Source organism: Quercus robur, chromosome 2 (assembly GCF_932294415.1).
Source record: "Quercus robur chromosome 2, dhQueRobu3.1, whole genome shotgun sequence".
Lineage (NCBI taxonomy): Eukaryota > Viridiplantae > Streptophyta > Magnoliopsida > Fagales > Fagaceae > Quercus > Quercus robur.
The window spans coordinates 48,993,793-49,016,540 of NC_065535.1; the positions used below are offsets into that span (position 1 = coordinate 48,993,793).

Sequence of the window (22,748 nt, forward strand, 5' to 3'; positions counted from 1 at the left end):
AGTTTAATTCTTTGTTTAGTTTATTTAATTGCAAACAACCAATTTTTATTAAACTAGATTAGGATTATTATTATTATTATTATTTTTTTATGTGAATACTGCACTTTTATTAAACTTCAAACCAAAAAAGATACATCATGGATTAAAACTTGCTCAAGAAAGCAAGGACTAGCTTCCATCCAAGTTTCATAATCAACAATGCCTAAAGCATGTTTTGCTAATAAATGGGTTGGACTATTACCCAGTCTTTTAATGTGAGAGAAATCAACCTTGTAGCAAGACCCACAAGCCATTAAAACCCCTCTAACTATAGATTCCACAACAGTAGGTGGATTAGATAGTCCACTTAAAGCATTAAACAGCACCAGTGAATCACCTTCCTACGTAAAGTCATAGACACCAACCTCCCTAGCGAACTTCACACCTTCCTCCCATGCCTTCACCTCAGCTTCCAGTGGACCCAATGGGGCATTGATCTTCTTGCTTATTGCAGCTACCACCTGACCATACAAGTCACAGATTAAAACCCCAACTCCAGCTGATTTCTGTGCCGCAAAAACCACTCCATCCACGTTGACCTTATACCATGTAGCAAAGGGAGGAACCCAGGCCACCACATGGTTACGATCAAGGTGTGGAAGACCCACGTTTGCTTCATTAAATTCCTAAAGGTACTGCATCGCCGAGTGGACTATCTCCTTCCCATTTTTCCTCCTACCTACGTGTCTAACTTCATTCCGGTTGTGCCAAATTGCCTAAGCAATCATCACCACCACTTTGGCCGAATCCTCATATGGGTTCTCAGAAATTAGTAACAGCCACATCATATCCTAAAAAGACCGAATCCTGTGCTACTCAAAGTTAAAATGGAGCTTCAAATTCTGCCACACTTCCTGAGCTCGATGACATGACCACAATAGGTGTCCCTCTGATTCAGTTTCTTCATTGCACTAATCAAACTGATCATCGTGTATCACTCCACGCTTCTCCAGGTTCACTTTCGTTGGTAAAATTCCTTTGACTGCTCTCCATGAAAAATGACGAACTTTATGAGGTATTTCCAAGCACCATAGTTGCCTCCAAAACTTACGGATTCTGCCATTATCTGAACTTGATCCACTCTGTTCAGCCCTTGCTTGATCCATTGCTAACCTGTAAGCACTGCGCACACTAAAAACACCATTAGAAGTTAGAGCCCAAATTAGCTTGTCCTCTGGTAGTTGTAAGCTTATGGGAATGCTTTTAATCAGCTCTGCTTCATGAGGTAGGAACACTGCATCCAAGGCTCCACCCTTCCAACTAGCCACATCCGGATCAATAAACTCACTGACCCTTGTATCTTTATGTAGGAAAAGCTTTGGTGAGACCACTTTGTGTGTTGACGTGGAAGGAAGCCACCTATCCCCCCAAACCAGTATAGATTCACCATTCCCCATAGACCACCTTAGACCTTGCTTCACAATGGATTAAGCCGCCATAGTACTCCTCCAAGCATATGAAGGATTATGACCAACAGAGGCATGAACAAAATCAGTTTGGGGAAAGTATCTAGCTTTGTAAACTCGGTACACTAGGGAATCCCTCTTAGTTTGCAACAGCCATCCCTGTTTAGCAAGCAAAGCAAGATTGAATTGTTTCAACTCTCGAAAACCTATACCACCCACTTCTTTAGGCTCACAAAGTTTTTCCCAACTAAGCCAAGCCATTTTCCTCTCATCTCGCTTTCTACCCCACCAAAAGTTTTGGATCATACTAGTCATCTCATCACATAGAGAGTCAGGGATTTTAAAGCAACTCATAGTGTAAGTAGGGATAGCCTGAGCAACAACCTTAATGACCACTTCTTTGCCCGCCTTTGAAAGTAGCTTTTCTTTCCACCCAGCTAACTTTTTGCTCAACTTCTCCTTTATATCATTAAAGGAATTCCTTTTACTCCTCCCCACCAACAAAGGTAACCCCAGATACTTTTCGTGTTGTCATATCACCTGTGCCCCAAACATATTTTTAATCTCCTGTTGAACATCACCTGGTGTGTTGATGCTGAAAAAGAGAGAGGTTTTGGCACGATTCAACTGTTGTCCAGAAGCTTGTTCATAAACTTGAAGAATTCTTTGTAATGAATTGCACTCATCCACAGAAGCTTCTCAGAAAATAAGACTATTATCGGCAAAGAATAAATGTGAGAGCCTAGGGCCACCATGAGAAACAGCCAAACCCTCCATGTCACCATTCTCCACTGCCCTAGATTAGGATTAATTTGGTTAAGGTTTAATTAATTTTTCTACGTTCATTCAAGTCCCTATGGGTTTGACCTCGTTCTTGCCAAACTATACTTCAATACGGTTCATACACTTGCGAGTACTTTAAAATTTCACAATAGTATTCATGTGTCAGGTTTTTGTCATGTCTAGCCAAGAGTATTCGGTTATATGAGTTGACCCAAACCCAACCTATTTAGTAAATGTGTCGGGAATCCTCAACCCGAACACGACCTATTTATTAAACAGATCAACCCAACCCAATACATATAACTCGTTTAATTAATAAGTCATATAAATGTCAATACAAATGACCTGTTTAATAATTTATTTAATTAATAGGTCATACTTAATCTATATAATTTTTATCAATTCTCATATATCTAAAATTAAAATATAATTACAACTATAAATATAATAATAAACATATAAAAATAACCATAATTTAAGTAATAATATCAAAATAACTAATAACTTTATAAGCTAAATGGGTTAAACGGGTTCGCATGTTGAACATGAACATGATTTGTTTATTAAACGGGTTAGCTGTGTTAACTCGAATATGACCAAAACCCGTTTAACTTCAACCTATGACCTATTTATAAACAGGTTAGTCGTGTTGGGTTCATGGGTCGTGTCAGATTTTGCCACCAATAATAATAATAATAATAATAACATACAAATGCATAAAATTTTAAAATTTTCTTCTACAAGTTTTCATATTTTCAAATCGTTACATGATAGTCATATTATCAATGCTGTAAGCTACTCCTCTTTCAAATTTTAGTTCAATTAAAAAAAAATTGGACTTTTTCTTATTGTTTGAAAGGACTTCATATCTTGTTAAAGAGACCAAAGTTTAATTTTGTTAAGCCTAAAAAGATTTAGGAACAATTTTTTTTAAGGGTAGAAAAATCATAAATTTATATAAATTCATTTTTTTTTCAAGTCAGGGTGGTCCTATAATCACCATAGCACTAATAATATTCACTTGGTATCTTAATATGATGGTAAGACAATCATTATGAATCTGATTCTATATGTTCCAATTCTATAATATCAACCAAAAAAAAAAAAAAATCATTGTTTCATTCCCATGTATTTGGTTGGAGGAACACACTGTAACATAGAAGGAAAATTCTAAGTTACTTATTTATTGGTACAGTAAGTCTCCATAAACAATTTCTAATAGGATATGTAACTCGTGTAGAGCTTCAATATAAGGACAAATGAACTGAAGTCCTTTTCTATCCTTAAGCTTGAGGTCTTTCTTGTTTGTGTTCTCATAAAATACCTGTTATCGATAAAAGGCTTTTGGATAATATAATATATTATTATTATTTTTTTAGAGATAATTACAACATGCTGTTAACCCCGCAACTTGAACTCTTTCTCCCTAAATCCCTCAACACTTTATGCATGGGAAGGTGCCAATTCAACCACAAGGCCTTTAGCATATAATATATTATCTAAATCATCACTCCAGTCACCAAATAGGCGCAATAATTCTTTCTGCAAAGCCTCGTATATCTTTCAAGCTACGCATCACATACATATGGTACTGAATTGGTTTTCATGAGAAACCATAAAAATCAAATTTAAAAAGCATATTTCCAACAAAAGGAAGAGCTCTGTTGCAAAATATTTAATAATAGTTGGCACAGGTTCTTATACTATCATCCATAAAAAGTCAAACATTTTTACCCAAAAAAAGAAGAAGTCAAACATGCATCAATATGTATCCATTTATGTAATTTGCTATAAGATGGTGGTGTCTACGAGCTAAGATGCCTCTTTCCCATCCAGTAATCTTCTCTTGCATCAGGTTCAACAGTTTGCTTTTCTTTGCTTTCGATGGATTTGTCACTGCAAAAACGCAATAGGGATTCTCACTATATATTGACCCACTTTAAAATGGGGGGCAAAAAAGAGCATAAGTATATTGCCATGAAGTACTGGGAAGAAAACATGTCAAGATAACGGTGACATTGATGTCCCTTAAGTGATAAATTTACAAGATAAATTTTGCCTCAAACGCTGTGAATATATAACATAATGAAATTGCACTAAAAAATTTCGTATGGCTTACACAATCTATTCTAGAAATTAGAAAAATGGAAATAATACTTGAAATGTACATTTCAATGTAATATTCATTTATGTAACAAAATTTCTCACCTTGGAACGAGGATCATTCTCTAGTTCGGCACATGACATTGATGGTGCAAACATATATGGTCCCGACAGTTCTGGATTGGTCATGAACAATTCCTATATACAAAAAACCAATCACACAAGCGTTATCATGCACAAAACTACATTAACCACAAGTTTCTCACAATAATATGGTATTAAAATTGAAGGATGTAGAGGTTCAATCAATCAAGTAAATAAAATTATACTGTTTGTTTTACTCACACCAACGTTGGTCATCATAGGAAGATTCAGTGATTCAGCAGTAAGAGATTCAGTTTGTTCTGATTCTTTTTCAGAACCCTCTTCCTGAATAATCATACCATGCACGTTAGTATTCAATATTCCTTGAAATCCAAAATATTTAGAAATTAAAGTAATTAAGGAAAAAGAAACACCTTATTGTAATGCTCTTGATCCAATGAAGCGACATCAACCAAGAAATTAAGATGGTCATCCAGCCTAACGGCCTGGGCGATATCAAAAGGCTGTATTGTTCGCCTTCTACTCTTTTCAGTTTGCAGCCACGCACGAACTGTGAGTTCAAGAATGAAAAGCTCACAGGCTTTGGAGAACACAATAGGAGTGTCTGCGCTGACCATCTAGTGATACATTTTTCATAAAAAGTAAGAAGCTCCACAACATACACAAATGCTATAAGTTCTCACAAAATCCGTGCAAGTTTGCCGAGTTAGAGGGCTTGCCTGTTTGTTATTTTCGTAATAACAGAACCACAAAGTTATTGGCACCTATCAAATTCTAATGGTAAAGTTTATATGGAGCAATTATATATACAATTCCTTATTAGGTGATATATTTTAAGTTAGGCAATAAAATTCAATACAATCATATAGTTGAATTTAATTAAAGAACTAGGTAAAATACGTACGAAACCATACCAAAATTTTGTCTATAAATATGATGATGAAAATTGATTTTATGAAGATGAACTCTGTGTGTAGAAATAACCATTTTTATTCCATGTTAAAAGTTATTAATTCAGTACTCTATGGTAATGATCTCTTCTCTCATATAAATGAATAATGAGTCATTTTATAATTTTAATATACAGAACACGCTATTAGTAATATAAAAGGAGCATTGTTCTTGGAATAATATACCACCTACCAGGAAAAAAAAAAAAATTACACACCAATCATCATTTTACAAAGTACATATTTATAACAAGAAAATTGATTTTTTTTCGTTGCATATTATTTTATTTGTTTCTTTTCAACATTTGAATGTATCTGTATAGCACAGATCTACTTATGTGCAACAGTAAAACTCATTAAGATTTTATTTCCAAGCATATGAAGATTTAGACAATTACTAACTTGAATAGAGAGAATTGGAGGATTCAATAGAAGTAATTCTTTTCCTATTAACAATCTTGACTATATATATATCATAAAAAAGGTGAGAAACAAAACAAATAAAAAAATTGCAAACCTTCACTTCTCTATTGGATTTCATGATCTTTTTGATTCTCGAAAAAGGTAGTTGATGGTGGCTCTTAAACACTGAAACGCATCATGAAAAATCATTATATAATAACCATTAGTTAATGGCCATGTAAAATTACTGCCCTCTATTAAACAAGCAACATGTTTAGCATCACAAAAGAAAAGAATAAAACATTAGTATTATGTATATGTGCCTTTTGTTGTCAGATTGACTTATTTTGGAACTTCGCATTTATAAGTAATCCGTCATCAAAAACAAAAAGAAAAAAATTATGATAGATCTTCTAATATATTGATGATAATTAGTAATTTAAAAAAAAAAAAAGTATAGGTGGGTGTCAATAATTTAAATGGGAAAGAACCTGGAGTATTATAAATCTCAAACATTTGTTGATGCCAGAACAACTCTAAAAACTTCTTATGTACTTGCATGAGACATGCATCCTCTTCAGCAACCTTTAAGAAAAAATTAATTAAAAAACAATGATGGCCGAATTAAATAGGTTGATGAGAAAGGTGAGTATCTAAGCACAAAAGTAAAAGAAGTTCACCTTTTCGCTTTCCTGATGGTCCTGAACAGGCAGCATAAAAGAAGGCATATCAGGCATGAAGCTGTGCACTTGTGGAGATGGACTTGAGGTGAAATCTATTGGTCGATTCAAATCCATTGATTGATTCAAATCTATTTCTGGTCTCTCTACCACACTTTTCATTCAAGAGAGGGTCTTAAATAAGGATGTATAGAATGGATTGTTTTGGGGGAGTGGAGATGTCGGAGAGCTTATTTGATTCATTTGATACTACACTTTCTTCTCACAGGATAAGTATTTGGTATACCGGGAGAAATTGTCTTTACTTTCCACATAATAATGAGTGTTATTAATTAAATTTATAATAGGACTCATTATTAATGTAAGATGTGACATTGCTTCAATAATATTTAATAGTTTTTCTTTTCACATAAATGTGGATCTCATATGTGAGATTCATACTTGATATTACCTTTATGTGAGAGACCGTTATAATGTAACGTAAACCCTACATAATTTCATGGGATGCAAAAGAATCAATGAGCAATAAGTATGAGGTCAACAAGAGCAATTATTAATAAGTTTGACATAATTTGTGGTGGATTTTATCATTAGAATGAAATTATGATATAGAGTCCAATAGTATAAGTTCTCTTGAGCTCTTTTTAATTTTTACTATCAAATTTTATGGCTTGTATTTATTATTATTATTAGATAGATAATATAGAATTTTAATTTATAACATTCACTCCATGATAATTACTATTTCTTATCCGGTTGAGACACTAATCGGTTTTGATGTATACGAGGTTTGAATTCCAAATCTCTTATTTGACTAGACAAAAATGTTTGCTAGTTGAGCTAACTGAAATACATGCTTGTATCTAAATCTACGCACCATAAAATGGTGTGACACACTTTCATTTGTATTTCACTATTTAGATCTAAACTCATTGGTATTTTATAAATTGCGGTCAAAACTTCTAAATTTTCCTTCAAAATTAAAGTGATAACTAATAAGCTTAATATATATATATATATATATATATATTAATTATAAAAAATTATTATGACAAGCAAGAAGAAGAGATTTAAAATCTAATTCTCCATATAGAGAAGACTAGTCAATACTCAATATTACTAAGCGTTACATGGCTTTCTACGCACCATAAAATGGTGTGACACGCTTGCATTTGTATTTTCACTATTAAAGTTTTAGATTCCAATTCATTGGTATTTTATAAAACCTGGTCAAAACTTCTAAATTTTCCTTCATAATTAAAGCGATAATTGATAAGTTTAATATTTATTTTTCTTTTTTTATTATAAAAAAATTATTCTGACAAGTAGGAAGAAGCGATTTAAAATCTAATTCTCCTTATAAAGAAGACTAGTCAATACTCAATATTATTGAGCGTTACATAGCTTTCTACTTATTGTTTTAAATTGATCATTTTTGGCCTAAGCATGTGATTGATGGTTTTAGTTATTAGAGTTCACCACTCAATTGGCAACTTTTCATACACAACGTACTTGGGAGTTCAAGGGGTGAAGTTCAAGTCAAGTTAGTAGCATATTAATGTATATGTTTCTAACTATCTCCAAGAAAACAAAAAAAAAAAAAAAATTTATTAAAGCACAAGTTTTACAATTGAATCTTACTTCCTAAAATAATGGCATTGAATTCATGTTGAGACTTCTATCTTTTTATTAAGGTAAAGTGTTTTTTTTTCTTTGGAGTTAAGGTAATTAAAGCTTGTTGGTAAGCAACAAGAACATTAGTATTATAGAAGTCTTGTGCATAGAGGAATAAAAAATAAATAAAAAAATAAAAAAGAAGAAGAAGAAGAAGAAGATAGGCGTGTCCTTGATTAGTACGTTGACTTCATTTATCCAATTATGGCAGGTTATTTTGAAGTCATAAATAGGCAAAAGAATCTGATTCTTTAGGAATCACCAAGAATTTTTGAATTGTCTGCAAAGAGATTTGGCTCCTCAGTAATAAAACGGTTAAAACCCACTTCGACATTTTTTTTTTTTTTTTGGGTAACAATGAAAAATCAGTGCCAAAGAGTATGCGCAAAGGACTGGGTTGCCATCTTTGCCAATTGCTGGACTTCTTTGAATATGGGTTCAGGAGCAACTTTGATTTGTAGACTTTGAAACATTCTCTTTTGAGTTCGGATGTCTTCTAGGAGGATCTCTGCTTCTTTGTTGCTTGTATTTATAGTTGCCAGCTCTTCAGCTAAGTTTTTTGAGCTAACAAGTAAGAAGGCTTTTCTATATCCTTCCTTCCAAGCAGCGTAGAGCGCCTCGCGAATAGTTAAAAGGTTGTTGTTCTTCTTATTCCTCGCATGTCATGAGAAACATCCTTTCTTGACAGACTGTCCTAAGTGATTTTAATCACAAAGGCTCCTCCATCCCAATTTGTTTTGCCACAAAGGTTTTTGTTTCCTATGATAATTAAAATCTGTCATTCCTTATAGTTTGAGTAATTTTTGTAATGTCTTTTCTCCTGTGGGGTGTCATGGTGTTGCTCTTGGAATATCATTGCTCTGCCATCCCAATTTGTTTTGCCACAAAGGTTTTTGTTTCCTATGATAATTAAAATCTTCCATTCCTTATAGTTTGAGTAATTTCTGTAATTCCTGTGGGGTGTCATGGTGTTGCTCTTGGAATATCATTGCTTGCATCCATTCACCTTGTAATCTTTGGACTATACGCAAAGCTTGATGGATGTCTAGCTCTAGTTTCTCAAAAATAGCTCTATTTCTTGTCTTCCAAATTGTCCAAACAATCGTCCCTTGATCAGTCAATATCTCTATATCCCCGTGACTTTTTATGTTACAATTTTCAATTTGTGACTTCATCTAGCTCACTAAATCTGTTGCGTTTGTCAAGTGAGTTCTCAACCCTTGCGCAGCTCCATACCATATAGCTCTAGCAAAGTGACATGACATGAACAGGTGATCTAGAGTTTCCTGGTATTCTCCACAAACCACACAAGTCTCATCCGTAATAATCTACTTCTTGGCTAATTCGGTTCTTGTAGGTAGCCCACGGTGAAGGATTTTCCACAAGAACGTAGACACCCTAAATGGAATATCTAGTTTCCATAAATTAAGCCAGCACTTTTTCCTTGGTCGTTAAGATTAGAATTTTCTTGATTTATGGCCGTTAACATTTTGTAGCCTTGTTTCACTTGGTATTCACCGCTACTAGAGAAGGGCCAAATTACCTTATCAATGTTTCCAAATTTGGAAAAAGTTGTGCTCAGGATAGCTTCTGCTTCAGGCCTATTGTAAACAGTATTAATCAATTCAATATTCCAGTTCCCCGATGTTGGATCCATAAGATCTTTAACTATACCATACTGTAGTTGAAGATGATCTAAACTATCTGCATTCCTTGGCTTGTACCAAAGGGAGTCTCTCAATCTAATGCTGTCCCCTTTTTCCACTTGCCACTTTGCTTGAGCTAGTGAGGAATTCCTTTTTTGCCATATGTTTTTCCACATATTGCTGGAGTTTCTAGGGACTCAATCTATTTCCCATACATGGTTGATCTTGGGAAAATATTTGCTTTTCAAGGTTTTGGCTAGTAACAATTGCGGATTTTGCCCTATCCTCCAGATTTTTTTTGCTACTAAGGCTTTATTGAAAGTTTCTGTTTTCCTAATTCCAAGACCCCCATTGCTTCTTGTCCCATTGCTTCTTGTCTGGAAAATCTTTTCCCAAGCGATTGTGAGAATCTTTTTCTTCCCAATATTATCACCCCACCAAAAATCTCACATTATTTTATCAATTAGATTGCAAGTATCTTTTGGGAGAAGATGTACCGACATTGTGTAAATTGGCATAGCTTGCATGACTAATTTAATCAAAGTGAGTTTGCCTGCTTAGGATAGTAACTTACCTTTCTAGTTCTGTAGTTTACTTTGAATCTGGTCAATGATTTGATTTCCTATGTCCTTCATTTTGGTACATGGGTCAATTGGAATCCCCAAATATTTCCCAATCTTGTTTTTTATCTGAGTCTTGAACTTGTGTTGCAAATCTTCCCTTTCTTCAGAATTGCAGTTTGGACTGATAGTCATAACAGATTTACTATCATTTATTTTTTATCCAGATATTTTACAAAAGCTTTCCAAGACCTCTTTTAATTGCTCTGGAGTTTGTTTGTTTAGTTTCATGAATAATAGGATGTCGTCAGCAAAAAATAAATGTGATATAGGCATTTCTTCTTTGCGTAGATCAATTCCCTGTATGAATCCTTTATTCTCTATATCCAATAGCATGCGAGATAGAATATTAGCACAAAGAATAAAGAGGTAAATGGATAGCAGATCACCTTGTCTGATGCCTTTTGTTGGTTTGATGTTTTCAATTGGTGCACCATTGATTAGGATGTTGTAAGTTACTATGCTTACACATTGCATAATTGAGTTTATCCACAGTTGGCTGAATCCCATTTTTTGGAGAACAGCTTCCAAGAAATTCCAACTCAGGCAGTAGTAAGCTTTACTCAAGTCTACTTTTATAGCTACAAATCGAGCTTGACCTTTTTTTTCTTGGTTTCTATGGTATGGAGTATTTCATGAGCTATGATAAGATTGTCTAAAATGAGACGCCCTTTGATGAAAGCATTTTAATATGGAGTGTTGATGTCTTCCATAATGGGTTTTTATATGTTTGCCAGAAATTTTGATGTTGGCTTGTAGGCAACGTTACGCAGACTGATTGGTCTAAAGTCTCCAACCATTTACGAACTTAGGCACTTTAGGATCAAGGTAATGAAAGTATTGTAGAGTTCCTTGAGGATGAAGCCTGATTTCAAGAACCCAAGAGTAGCTTGTGTGATTGTAGGTCCCATGGTATTCCAACACTTTTGGGGAACCAAAGCAGGAATACCATCTGGTCCAGGTGCTTTCCAGGCTCCTAACTGAAAACTAGCATCCTTAACTTCCTTTTCTGTGAAGTCTTTGTCTAGATCTTGCCTATGAAGGAAAGACAACCCCGGAAGATTGTAACTATCCAGCTTCCTTCGTATGTCTTCCTTGCTCATCTCTTCTGGTGTTTGGTAAAGCTTTTTGAAGTGTTCTCTAATATGTGTTCTGATAGCTTCATCGTCCTCCAACCATTGCCTTGAGTCTTGTCTAATGCAGACTACACGATTGTTTATTCTCCTTTGCTTTACTAAGGCATGAAAGTATTTTGTATTTCTATCCTCTTTTTGTATCCAGTCTTTTCTAGCTTTCTATGCACAAAAGGATTCTTCCATATCCAACAAAAGTTGTAGTTCTTGTTGTTTCTCTTTCTCTTGTTTGCCTATCTCTGGGGTGTAATGCTGGTTTTGCAAATACATCAATTGGTTCTTCAATTCTACTAGATGTTTATGGATATTTCCCAAGTCATTTTTATTCCATTCGTTGCAAACATGTTGCACTCTCTTAAGTTTTGTTGTCAGTATATATGCAGCTAAACCCGATATTTTTTCCTGCCATGTCTCTTCAATGAGTTTTTTTGCAGCTTGGATGTAATAACCATGTAGCTTCAAATCTTTGAGGTCTTTTCCGAAAGATTTGCTTTTTATGGGTATCTAATATTAGAGAAGCATGATCTAAAATTGATATCGGCCAAGCTTCCAAATTGCTATGTTCATAAGTGTGTAACCAGTCCAGATTAACAGAAACTCTGTCAAGCTATTCACATGCAAATTCTTCACCTTCCTTATTATTTTTCTATGTGTATTGTACTCCTGCAGCATTCATGGGGAGCATGCTTGCTTCTTGGAGACAATTGTGTAAATATATTGCACCTGGACATGCTTAATTCCAAGGAGAAAATTTATCTTCTTGGTTAAGGACTTGGTTAAAATCTCCAATCTAGACCCAAGGTCCTGTTACTGTGCTATGAAATGATAAGAGATGATTCCAGACATATTTCCTTTTATGTGCGGTTGGATGACCATAAATGAAAGTGTAATAGACAAACCCAAGATTTGGCATTTTTATTCTAGTGTGGATAATGTTTTTTGATGCATCCAATACAACAAGATGAATATTTGACCAACATAACAAAAGTTCCCCTGACATACCCACCCTACCCACTTCTTCAAAATTCTCAAAAGACCATCTATGTGTTCAGTATTTGCCTTTACTTTCCTTTTGTTTTGTTTCCATAAAAAATATAATGGATGGTCTTTGTGCTTGGACAATCTTTGAGCATAGATAAACCGTATAGGGATTGCCTAGACCCCTACAATTCCAAGCCAAAATCCTCTTTGTTACTTTGGAGGCCTTTCATGGGCCGCCTCCGATAGCCCCAAGTTGGACAAAAGGTGTAGAATCTCTGATAACATCAAACTAGCTTATAGCTGCTAAGGGAGTGGTCTGTTCCAACTAAAGTTTGGTTCCTTATGTTGACTAGGATTGTTTGGGATTCTAATTCTAATTATAAGCTCATTATTTTCAATACCAGAATGTTGTAAAGCTGCTACTACATTAGACACGGCCTCTACTTGATTATAAAATTCCCACTGAGTTTCAGTACTAGGAATCCATTGATGCTGATCAATTCTTCTTCGGCATGGGCTGCTTATAACTTGTGCTTCATCACATCTTTGCCATTTGGGTGAAGGTTTTTTTGGCTGTTGATTTTGCAGCTTGTTAAAAAAAAAAAAAAAAAAAAAAAAAACAAGGATTATACATCATAACCTCTATGCTTGCATGCTGATTGGATAGAGTAGCAATAGAATGAATCTTGGGATCACTTAGTTGCCTCATAGAGAGACCATTTAACTACATGAATCTTTGTATTAGCCCTTGGAGTTGAATTAGAAGGAAGGCAGGTCTTTGAGTTTTGTAGCGGAGGGAAAGGAAGGTTGATATTGCTAGTTGTGGACTGATCTCCTAAGTGTGTGTGATAAGCTCCAGGCTTCCCACATTGTTGTCTCCATACTAGCAAGTGAAATTATGGGTGTTTATATTCTCATGTTAAGCCTCCCTAGGCATCATTCTAGTAAGAGTTCCTCCAATAACTTGTGTGTCTTCATTGTCATGAGTTATCCCACTGCTTTCTCCTATTTCAAAGTTTGAAAATTTTGGCACTTCTGGTAAGGTCTCAGCCATAGTGACTTCAGAACTTTCTGCATAAATCACCCTAAAGTCAAAACTTGAAAACTCTTCGCCTATAGCTCTTTGGTAGCTAAAGCAGGATGCCTCCCAATCCATGAAGACCAGCTCTACATTAAACAACCCACATAAACCTTCTTCTAGTTCCACTAATTTGATATTTGAGCCTTCAGGAGGGTCCCATGATTGGTTTTGTCTATTAGTAGTCTGATCTGAGGTTTGTTACATAGTAGTGTTAAAGGCAGCATTTGGAGGATCATTTTCATCATTAGTATCAGCAAGAATATTTTTTTCCCAATGGCTATCATTTGTAGGACTATAAGGATTATGAGCTTCCAGATCACTTAAATCCCTTACCAAGAGCCAGTCAAAGCTCAAGTGCCCAAGCGTTGTCCTCTGGCTTTGAGAATGGGTCCTGCTTTATTCACCTGGATGAGGTTGGTTGTTGTTTAGTTATGGCTGATTGTTGGGTTGTTGGTGACGGTTGGTTTGGTGTTGGTTGTTTGGAGGTTGAGGAGCACCAGGTTGTTGATTATTAGAGATGTTTGTTGGGCTGGACTGTGACTCAGCTTTATATCTGACTTGAGTTGTTCTTCTGCTAGGATGGCATCTGAAGATTGTCATTAGTGTACAAGACTTCTGTGATATCTAGGGAAAACTCAATGGGGTATTGAGATCGTGTTCAGAAAGCTTGATCTCTAAGTAGTTTTTCCACATCCGTAATATCCATGTGACATTGGCTTTAAGAATGCCCAATCAACCCACACTTTTTGCAGATTTTGAAAATGTGTTCATAACAACACTCTATCCACATGTATTGACCATCATCACATTTTAGAATGAATCCAGCAACTAGAGGGAGCCATGGATCGATCCTCACTTGCAATCTTAGAAAACGGATGTTTCGAGGGAAAGTGGGCTGCCAGTCCATAGAGACATATTCTCCAATTAGATCACCCATAAAGTGTGCCAAATCAATGTCATGATACTCCAATGGTAGATTGTGCACTTCAACCCAAGCAGTAAAGAAAGTTAACTGGATTCGGTTTAGAGCCAGATTGGGAGTCCACTGTTCCACTACAAGCAAAGCACTATCAACGGACCAAGGTCCCTCACGAAGGATGTATTCCTGGTCTGTTGGATATTCAAAGTGGATGATATAGTAACTCTCTTGCCTCCCTACTATTCGAATGCTACCTTTAAGCCTCCAAGCAGAGTTTAGAATGGACTGCATTCTTCTTACAGAGAAACATCTTCTGTCAAGAAGATATCCCACCAAGCAATGCCTCCATAACACTCTGTTCTTTTCTAGAGAAACATTGTCTAGTTGACTAATAGGTCCCCTACGAAAGATGGTATTGGTAAGGATGTCATCATTGTTGTGATTTTGTGTATCACCCATATCTTCATCATCTTGCCAAGCTTTTGAATTGCTGCTATTGCTCCATCCTATTTCTCTGTTGTTCTAACTTGGCTCCATGGGTTTAGAGTAGAGGTGGTTGGATTGGTGATGGGCAGGGGTGCAGAGTTTTTCCTTTGCTTGGTTGGGATGACTAGTGTGGGAGATAGATTTTTGGGGTGGTATATGGGGTGAGTTGTGTGTAAAGGGTTCAAAAATTTTATCTAAATATTTGTAAGCCAAAGTATAATGTTTTTCAAGATGTTTAGAGATGGGTTAAGTTTTGAAAAAAATTTTAGGGTGAAGATTGTCTATATAAGAGCGGTGGTGGAATGATTTTTTTTTCGAAATTTCATTGGCTGATTTAACGGTGGGATAGTAGAGTTTGCTTGAACATAGGGGTAAGAGTTAAACAGCTGGGTTTAGGAGCTGGGATGATCGTGGTAATGCATGTGTGGAGGAGGAGACATTGTACCCACACTGATTAGCTATCAAAATGGATGTTTAAGTTCCTCAAATATAGCTGTCTTTGGGTTTTGGGAGTTTAGAGAGTAATAATTAGGGGGCTAATCTCACCTAGAGTGGGCGTGGGTTTGAAAGTTGCTTAAGAAGGGAAAAAAATCTATAAAATTGGGTTTAGACTACAAAGGATAATCATAACCACTCTAGGCCAATAGCAGAGCACCAAAGATGATGATGAAACTTGAATACACGAGCTTATAGAAACAAAAAACGTATTTTAGGGTTTGGGTTATGAAGAACTATCATTGAAAAAAGGGGTTTTTAGGGTTTTTTTATTGCAATAATTATCAATTTGGTGAAATCAGAAGATTATATGGAAAAACGGGTCAGGGGGGGAAAGTAAACACACAACAAAGAAAAGATTGAACAGCTAGATTAAGGGAAAAGTATAGATTAAGGGTTTGAATAGGAAGCGTCGTGGAGATATTGGGTGGGGCAAAAATATAGGCTGTGTGCTAAGGCTTTGCAAGACAGAAGGGAAAAAAAGTAGGGGAAGTGAAAAGGTGAGCAAAGAAATGATTGAACTGGAGATTTGGATCAGATTGAAGAAGAGTGGAGGGGATTTGGTAAGAAACAACAAAGAAGCTCTCAGGGGAGAGTAAAGTGCTCTCAATCAAGAAGAGAGAATCGTGGAATCAGTTGACAATGATAATAGGAATCCTCACTTCGACATTTTTTAAAACCCATGGCATCCATCAAACCTTAGTCAACTTATATAGTTTATAAACGGATCATGGGAGAAGTTGGATTATAGATTAACCCCAGTTAAGTTAACCAATTACTAGAATTGATTAATTAGTTCAAATTACATGTAAATCTTGTTAAAACACAATTAAATCGCTAAACTAAGTTAAATGAACCGAAAAATAAGTTTGACACAGAGATTTGGTCATAATAGAGAAAACTCTCACAAGCAAAATCTCACTGAGTGAATTTCAAATTATCACTCCCAAAAAATCCACTAGCAAGAATAGAGGTGACAAGTATAAGAAATTTTAACCTATTCTGAAGTATCTACCTACAATAGAATCTACTGATCTATAAGGAAGCTTAGCTTCTATCCCCAATTGGACTACTTCTTGCAAAAGATTTCTCATTTGTACGAATCTCTTATTTGTGACTAACAATACCACAATAACCTTTTGATTGTTGTAGCTTTTGCAATGTTTTTCATAAACACTTTGATGAACTGGTAGTAGCTTGACACAAAACCCTAGGCGCACAAAACATTGCAGTAACTACTAGTATGTGTGTGCGTCTCTTTGTGTACATGATGACGGCTATAAAATATCACTTTTTATATGTTCTGGAATCCTAGCGTATAAATTCCAAGATAGGCCAAGTCATTATGGGCTAAAATAGAAATTACTATTCAGTTTTCTCGTAGCTTGATAAATCGAGAGGTGTCAAGCCAGGTATCAAGATTATTTATTCTTGATAGATCGGTAGGTATCAAGGAGGTATTGAGGACCTATATTTTAGTTTTTTCTTGAGCAATCATGTGTCTTCAATATTCATACCAACACTTAAATTTAGAATCAATTACATAAAATGTGCGTTTGGATCTCAGATATGCCAATATACAAAAATATAACCCTTGCGGAATCACTTGATAAGTGTATGAATGCGTTATGCTCTAGGAAGAATAACATATATAAACCATTACATGAGTAATTTTAAGGATCCAAATAACAACCATCTTTGATAATTCTTAAGTACGAGTATTATTTTTTTGCCAGTACGTACTTAATAATATTTTACTATGAACTAAACAATTTAAAATGATTAACAATTGGGAGACAATCTTTCACCGTTTTTCCCTTCACAAGCCCAAGCTCGCATAACATTAACAACAACAAATAAACAAACAAACAAAAGAAGACAAATAGAGAAGCTTTTTGCGATTAGAAAAGGACCATGATTAGTGCACATCAACAACGTCCACACTTTTTCAAGAATATTCACATTGTACACAGTATGTATGATGTGTGAATATAGTTAACTGCACAGTAGTAATTTTCCATTAGAAATTATACAATATTACTATTTATGGTAGTAAACTTCGAGCGTAATATTGCTAAATTATCCAAACGTCACTAAAAGAAATGGCAAATTCAAGCTCTTAACAATATATCATCTCCATTGGTGACAGGCAATCTGAATAGGAAGGCAAGAAATTGGTATAGTGGTTGCGAATTTACAACTAGCTCCGGAGAATCCAAAGTACTTGTTGATGATGCCAAAAAATCACCAGTGAGCCACACAGTCCTTGCACGCTCGCAACAACACCTATACAACAAAAAGAAAAGACCTTACAAAGAGCACCGGTGTGGTGCCGGCCAAGTACTCTCCGAAGGTGGAGTTAGAATCTTTTCATAACTCTAGAGTGCTAGAGCTAAGATCAGTTATGCGTACCTTTTTTCTGAGGGTCTTTGGGTTTTTATAGTAGAGTAGAGCCAAACTCCTTTACTTGCGTAACAAGTCTTTTCCTAATAGAGAAGATCTCTATTAATGTACGTATATTCCAGAATCCTCCTCATGTTGAAATTCTATTCATATTAGGACTCTATGGACTAGGGTTAGTCGTGAGACACAAGTCATTTCCATTTAGGGTTTCTTGGTGACCACATAACGACCAATTGAATACCACGTGGCCTTTGATTCATCCACCTTGTGTCCATACACATTGGACCCATTCACTATTAGCCTATCTTGTTTAGCACCATCAAGCCCATTTAGATGGATTCGTCCTCTCTAGTTTTTCCATCTTCAGCTGCGCCCTTACCCCATGGGCCCGCGATCTGGAAGGACTCGTAGGGTGACGGTTCAATCCATCCTCCTGAGGAACACACCTAGACTGGGCAGGCTGGCCTAAGATCATTAATGACGAAGGACACGTGGCGCTTATTGAATGGTCACTCGCTTGGATCGAAGTGTCCCTTCGTCTTCTATGTCATTCCCTCTATATAAACCTACCTTTCTATCTCTCATTTCTTTACTTTCTACTAAAATCCACGATCAGAGCACTTTTGTCATCCTTGTCAGACAAGCATATCGTCCAGCTATTGCACCCATCACCACCATCCCTTTGCTATTCATTTTGTACCTAGTTAGTGCTCTTCTCCTTCTATTTAGAAACGTTTGTCTTTGCACTACTGTCATCTATTATATACCAATCAGAGTCTTAGGGTTTACCGTCACGTGTAGGTGATAGATGTCTAGTGCCTCGAGTAACCAGTCATTTGTTCGCGACGGGGCAGGCTACAATAAAGTGTACTCGTCAAGTCACAAAGACCTTGACAGTCCAAATGAAAAAAGGAGTCTGTCAAGCACTTCTCCTTCCTCAAGAGACGAGGGTTTAGAGATGGATAGGCCAGAGGGCGATTCTAATGATGGCCTAGACGATGCTGAGCCCTCACTCCAATTTGTCATAGGCCTTGACGGACTAAGGGAGTTCATTATATTACCCATATGGACGGTCAATGACTTTACCTCTACAATTAAAGAGCCTTACTTCAAAACACTTAGGCAGAAGTACCAGATACTCGTCAACATACCCCTCCGTCTAACCTACAAGTCAGAAAAATGTTACTACGAGGGTGTCCAGGGCGTTGGGGTCTATGAGTGGATGCTGAAGGCAGGGTTCAGATTCCCCCTAAGTTCTCTTCACTATCAGCTCGTTTAGTATCTAGGTTTGGCCGTCACCCAAATCTCCCTAAATGCCTGGAAGGTCTTCCTCGGCATGGAGGTTCTGTATAAGGCCATGTCTAACAGAGCACGGAGGTTGACGGTGAAAGAATTCTTTCACTGCTATCCAAATGAGATAGCCTAGTCAAAAGGAATGTATAGCTTTGTGCCTAGGAGCCCGATGTTGAGGCTCGTGTGTAAGACCCCCAACTCTAATAGGAACTGGAAGAGTCGATATTTTTTGATGGAAGGTGACTAATGGATGTGTCGTCCCAGTGATACTAAATATATGCCCTTCGACACAACATGGGGCATTCTACCCCCCTCTAGTATGCATCCGTCCATATTCAGTCCTTTTTTTTTTTTTTAAATGAACAGGACATTAACCGTCTTCTTTTACAGTTCGAGACCATCCACAAGTTTCTCTTGAGGAGTTGAGTTTTTTGGAGAGAATTTTTATCAAGTCCAAGCTAGAGTAGAGGACGTGGGCCAAATTGGTCATGTTGACACCTTACATTGGTATTGTGATGGACCAGAACCTACTCCAACAGCCCATCGCTACGACAATCAAGTGCGCCAACGTAAGTCTGTCGCTAACACTTGGTTTTGGTTTTTTAATCTTTCACTATCTAGCTAAGAATGTCCATCCATTTTTGCAGAGATGGATGCCACTAAGAGGAGGGCCTTTATCAAACAACAGGCAGCCAAGAAGAAATAGGATGAAAGTCAACTACCCAAGGGGACGAGTTCGTCGGACCCGTCTACCAAAAGGAAGCTGCTGGAGAAGCAAGACCATCTTCCCAAGAAACCCAAAATTACCCTGAAGCTCGTTGTGGGGCTAAAGGCTGGGGGTAAGAAGACGTTTACCCCTGTTGGGCAGGGAAGGGGTAAAGGCTTGATAAAGGGCCCATCTACTGTCTCCGAGAAGCCATCCATCCTCCTCCGTGAGGATTCTAAATATGCTTTGGAAAAGCTTTTGTCCATCATCTCTCGCAACGACTACGAGGACTTAGGCAACCATGCAACGGAAGCCATGGGGGAGACGGGGCTCTTCTGTATTACTCAGGTAAGTTATGTCTGTCCACTTCCTATCTTTCCCTTCCACTCTCCTCCATCTCTAACCACCTTTGTTTTCAGGTGATGGTGATTATAAAGGGGCTAATGGGATGGTGCCTGAACCAGGAGACGACGCTGGACCGTGTAAGGGCGAGGGCCAATGAGACGGAGGACGAGTTGAACGGTCTTAAGGCTTGGAAGGTTGGCATGGAGAAAAAATTTGACACATCAGAGAACGTTATGAAAGAACTTGAGCAACACATGGAGACGATGAGAAAGGTCCTATTTTACCATAAATGATCCCATCCACTATTGTGACTTGATAACATTTCACCTTCCTGGGATGAATCCGTCCATTATATGGACTTAATGATTTTTTATCCTTCTTGGATGAATCTGTCCAATTTACGGACTTAATAACTTGTCCTTTTCATGGGTTTTAGAATATTTCATCCTCCTGGGATGAACTGTCCATTTTATTGGACTTCGTAATAAATTTGCCTATTAATAATAGACTCGTCTACTTGTTGGACTTAATGATATTTTCAACCTCCTGGGATGAGCCGTCCTTCTTGTGGATTTCTTCCATTCTTCACAGATGAATTCGTTCATTATATGGACTCAATAATATTTCATTCTTCCTGGATGAATCTGTCCAATTTGTGGACTTTGGTTATTCCATCCTTCTTGGATAAAACCATCCATTCTATGGACCTAATTATTCCATCCTTCTTGGATGAATTCGTCCACTTTATGGGCTTGATAAAATTTCGTAGAAAAAACTCACTTGTCATATCTGAATACTCCTCTTATTATATAAATCATTCATTCGTAGAAGGGTAATTCTCTAGGGAGAAGCTTAAAAAGATACTTAAAAATAATTGTAACAAAAATAAATTGTCTAAATAGTGAATTGAAAAAATGTAGCAAAAATTAACTAAAAGTAAACTGGAAATCTTGTGGATGTTGCTTTCCACACTATCATCTCTATTGGTAGTACTTCCTTAGGTGCTCGGTGTTTCATGGATGGTGCAGCTTTCGTCCGTCTAGTGTCTCAAGGTGGTAGGTGCCTTTCCTTTGCCATGACGTAATTCTATAAGGCCCTTCCCAGTTAGGGCCGAGCTTCCCTTGGGCAAGGTCTCAGGCGGCACCCATTACCTTCCTTAAGATGAGGTCTCCGACTTGGAAGTCTCTGTGTCTGATCCTGGAGTTATAGTGTTTGGCCATGAGAACCTGATAACGTGCTAGTTTTTGTTCAGCTATCTTCCTGACCTCGTCCAGTAAATCGAGCTACAGATGCATAGCCTCGTCGTTCCTCCCTTCGTCATAATTGTCCACCCTGTAGCTTGTGAGTCCAACTTCGGCTGGGATGGCCGCCTCGCTTCCATATGCTAGCCGGAACGGCGTCTCTCCTATAGGTGTTCTAACTGTCGTTCTATAAGCCCATAGTACGCTCGGTAGCTCCTCAGGCCATATACCCTTTGCCCCCTCGAGTCGAGTCTTAATAATTTTAAGCAAGGATCGGTTCGTGACTTCAACCTGTCCATTTGCTTGCGCGTGGGCGGGCGACGAGTAGTGGCTCCTAATCCCTAGTTGTGAGCAGAAGTCTCTGAACGCTTCGTTGCCAAATGGCTTTTCGTTGTCTGAAACAAGCACTCTGGGTATACCATATCTACAAACTATGCTCTTCCATACAAAGCTCCGTGTATTCTTTTCTGTGATGGTGGCTAAGGCTTTTGTTTCTACCCATTTCGTGAAGTAATCGATGCCGACTACTAGGAACTTTAGTTGCCTGATCACTGTTGGGAAAGGACCCATGATATCTAACCCCCATTGAGCGAATGGCCATAAGGCCGTCATAGGGGTGAGTTCCTCGGACGGTTGTCTGATGGCGTTGTTGAACCTTTGACACTTGTCAAAGGCTTTGACATAAGCTTACGCATCCTTCTGCATGGTGGGCCAGTAGTGTCCCGCTTGAATCAGCTTATGCACTAATGATCGTGCCCTCGAGTGGTTTCCGCAGATCCCCTCGTGAATTTCTCTCATGACGTACTCTGCTTCCTCGGGGCCTAAACACCTTAGGTACGGGCGGGAGAAGCCTCTTTTGTACAAGATGTCCTTTATTAGAACAAATCACGATGCTTGGATCTTCAATTTCCTTGTGGCGTCCTTTCCGTCCAGTAGCATGCCATTCTTTAGGTAGGAGATTAATGGCGTGGTCCAGTTGCTTTCAGAACCTATCTCCTGCACATTTGTACCATCATCTATAAGTGATGAGACTTGGATGAAAGATAATACCAGATTAGGGACGAGCATGTGTTCGGCTGAGGCAGCCTTAGCCAGTCGATCAGCACATTCGTTCTCCTCCCTTGGGATTTGGACAAATTTTACTTGGAGACTACCAATTCGACCCTTCACCTCCTCGAGGTATGCTTGGAGACGTCCTCGAGGTATGCCAAAAAATCACCAATGAGCCACACAATCCTTGTGCACTCGCAACAACAC

The 22,748-nt window shown here is 37.3% G+C and overlaps 2 protein-coding genes across 2 annotated transcripts; both read right to left on the reverse strand.

The window, feature by feature from the left end:
- Window positions 1–1,466: 1,466 nt before the first annotated feature.
- On the reverse strand, window positions 1,467–1,799 carry LOC126699846 (uncharacterized mitochondrial protein AtMg00310-like). Its single transcript, XM_050397824.1, has one exon. It carries the CDS (start codon window positions 1,797–1,799, stop codon window positions 1,467–1,469), a length of 333 nt encoding a protein of 110 aa, XP_050253781.1.
- A 2,121-nt stretch (window positions 1,800–3,920) lies between these two features.
- On the reverse strand, window positions 3,921–6,712 carry LOC126706603 (nuclear transcription factor Y subunit C-4-like). Its single transcript, XM_050406142.1, has 7 exons — window positions 6,469–6,712; window positions 6,280–6,373; window positions 5,904–5,974; window positions 4,850–5,053; window positions 4,677–4,760; window positions 4,437–4,529; window positions 3,921–4,124 (listed from the first exon to the last, which is right to left on the reverse strand). Exons 1-7 carry the CDS (start codon window positions 6,628–6,630, stop codon window positions 4,122–4,124), a joined length of 711 nt encoding a protein of 236 aa, XP_050262099.1. The 5' UTR covers window positions 6,631–6,712; the 3' UTR covers window positions 3,921–4,121.
- Between the last annotated feature and the right edge of the window lie 16,036 nt (window positions 6,713–22,748).

Excerpts from the sequence above, each read along its gene's own strand:
- LOC126699846 (XM_050397824.1), bottom strand. The coding sequence starts at position 1,799 with ATGAGTTGCTTTAAAATCCCTGACTCTCTATGTGATGAGATGACTAGT.
- LOC126706603 (XM_050406142.1), bottom strand. The coding sequence starts at position 6,630 with ATGAAAAGTGTGGTAGAGAGACCAGAAATAGATTTGAATCAATCAATG. Across the intron at positions 6,374-6,468 it reads ACCATCAGGAAAGCGAAAAG|GTTGCTGAAGAGGATGCATG; the intron begins GTGAACTTCTTT and ends TTTTTCTTAAAG. Across the intron at positions 5,054-5,903 it reads AATCCAATAGAGAAGTGAAG|ATGGTCAGCGCAGACACTCC; the intron begins GTTTGCAATTTT and ends ATGTATCACTAG.